The sequence below is a fragment of the Frankliniella occidentalis genome, unplaced genomic scaffold (assembly GCF_000697945.3).
Source record: "Frankliniella occidentalis isolate FOCC.00 unplaced genomic scaffold, Focc_3.1 Scaffold204, whole genome shotgun sequence".
Lineage (NCBI taxonomy): Eukaryota > Metazoa > Arthropoda > Insecta > Thysanoptera > Thripidae > Frankliniella > Frankliniella occidentalis.
In genome coordinates this window covers 46,947-48,882 of record NW_026267330.1, presented here as the reverse complement: position 1 = coordinate 48,882, position 1,936 = coordinate 46,947, and the positions used below count along the sequence as shown (strand labels likewise).

Below are 1,936 nucleotides of genomic sequence, written 5' to 3'. Positions count from 1 at the left end.
GCTGCGCCGGTCATTGTCGTGGCGGGTCGTGTACTCTCTGCACAGACCACTAAAAGAGGCGTAAGTGCAGGGGCTCAAGTCACGCTGCGCGCGCACCTGACACGTAACAAGTACTTGACTCGGCTACTGATGCTGGCTGACCGTGTTTATTGACCGCTGCTCTCCCGCTAAAGGTGATACGTTGATCCCTCCTCGTATGATTCCACAATACACACTACCGTTCCCGAAATGTCCCGACCCCGTGACACACGAACACACTACAGCAGCGTCATTCAGATTTAAACTTTCGTTTTGCGAGCGTTCCTGTTGTGCTTACAGACAGTTTGGCAGCTATCCCCAAGCTTTCAAACGAAAGAGTTTGGAATGTATGCCGGAAATGGATTTCAAGCAAGAAGAGATCGACGAAGATGGCGCAGTCGTCGTACCTTACGACTTCGACATCCCAACGATATCGTTCAAGATGTCATTTCTCACTGGGTATATTGGCGTCGCGCGTGTCACGACTTCCCTCCAGACACGACGAGGAGCCGAGCGAGCGGGGCCGAGCCGAACTGGTGTCGCCGCTCCATTCGGGGAAGCCCCAACAGGGCCCCGCGGTCGGCGCCTCAAGTCCCTCGAGTGATGCAGAGTGCGAGGCAGTTCGCCGAAGCCCGCGGGCCGCCAAAGCTCTTGCACTTCCTCGCAACCGCATCGGCGCTCCCACGGACCGCGTTCGTCACGTACTCACCCATGGTGGAGGTGACGTCGGGAGGGCTCGGCGGGACCCTCGGCTGCACCTGGCGCTCGCACCTGCAGCTGCTGCTGCTGTCGCCCGCTGTTGCTGCTGCCAGGCCTGGACCCGGACTGGACTGAGAGCTGCTCGCGGACGTCGCACCGCGGGTCGGGCTCGGACCGGACCCTCGTGCCCCCACCACCCCCACTCGCGGGGCGGCGGCGGCGAGGACCGGAGCGGGGCGCGGCGGGGCGCGGCGGGGCGCGGCGGGGCGGGGCTGTGCCTGGATCTTGCTCGGAGACTGGAGAGGTCGCTGGACGGGGAGAGGAGCGGAGATTTTGTACTCGTACCAAACCATCCATCCACCAGGACGGGTCAGGCCCCTTCCCAACGCCAATGACCGATAAGCTCGCGCCGCCCTGCCCCGCCGGGTGGAGAGAGAGCCGTGTCGCGCGTAGCGGGACCAGGTATCTGGACTGTCTCCTCCATACGGACACGGGCTCCGACCAACCAATCTTCAATACGTAACGGTTTTCGCCTTGGGGTCGCGAGAGATGGGAGTTAATCGGACCAAAAAGTAGTTTCCTTCCCAACGCTTACGGCCGAAAGGCTCGCCGCGGTCTCGCACCCTCACTGCCCGCGCCAGTTCCCTACGGTGGTGCCTTCCTCTTTCTGCTTTCGTTTAATGAGACTTCGTGATTGGTGGAGCAGGGGTTTGGCAGCCCAGACCCCTTCCTAATCAGGACCATGTCGCTGAGTCGCCAGCGGGGTGAGTAGCCCCGCCCCCACCCTCCTCCAAATGAAACGCCACAAAGTGGCACCAAGTGGGAATTCCCTTTCGGATTTAATTGCGCAGTTCAGCTGCTAACCCCCCCCCCCCTTTTTTTTCCATAAACACACACTCTGCAGTGATAAACTTTTAAGCCATTTGGAGGTATGGGATATACCACATTTCATTATTTAATAAACCAGTCATCAATTCAGACTGTTTAATAAAGACTCTTGTTCAAATCACACTTACAAGCTCAGCATTAGAGGTATGACACATAATCACATATTTTTGCAAGCAAAAAACACGTACATTGAAATATAAGAGGAAGAATGAGATTGATAAATTGTTCTGTAAATTGTACAATAGTCAACATTAATTAAAATATCAGTCATGAGATTCAACTTTTCGAACCTCATGTAACAAATGAAACACCTAGTACAAGTAATTATCAT

The 1,936-nt window shown here is 55.9% G+C and overlaps 1 protein-coding gene across 1 annotated transcript in view; it reads right to left on the bottom strand.

Annotated features, from left to right (window-relative positions):
* LOC113217739 (aminopeptidase N-like) overlaps positions 1–884 on the bottom strand; it is a gene marked incomplete at its 3' end in the record, with an annotated part of 17,148 nt that extends 16,264 nt beyond the window's left edge. Inside the window, exon 1 of the mRNA XM_052272397.1 lies at positions 728–884. Coding sequence (XP_052128357.1) covers positions 728–731 — 4 coding nt within the window. The remainder of the gene's footprint in view (positions 1–727) is intronic.
* Between the last annotated feature and the right edge of the window lie 1,052 nt (positions 885–1,936).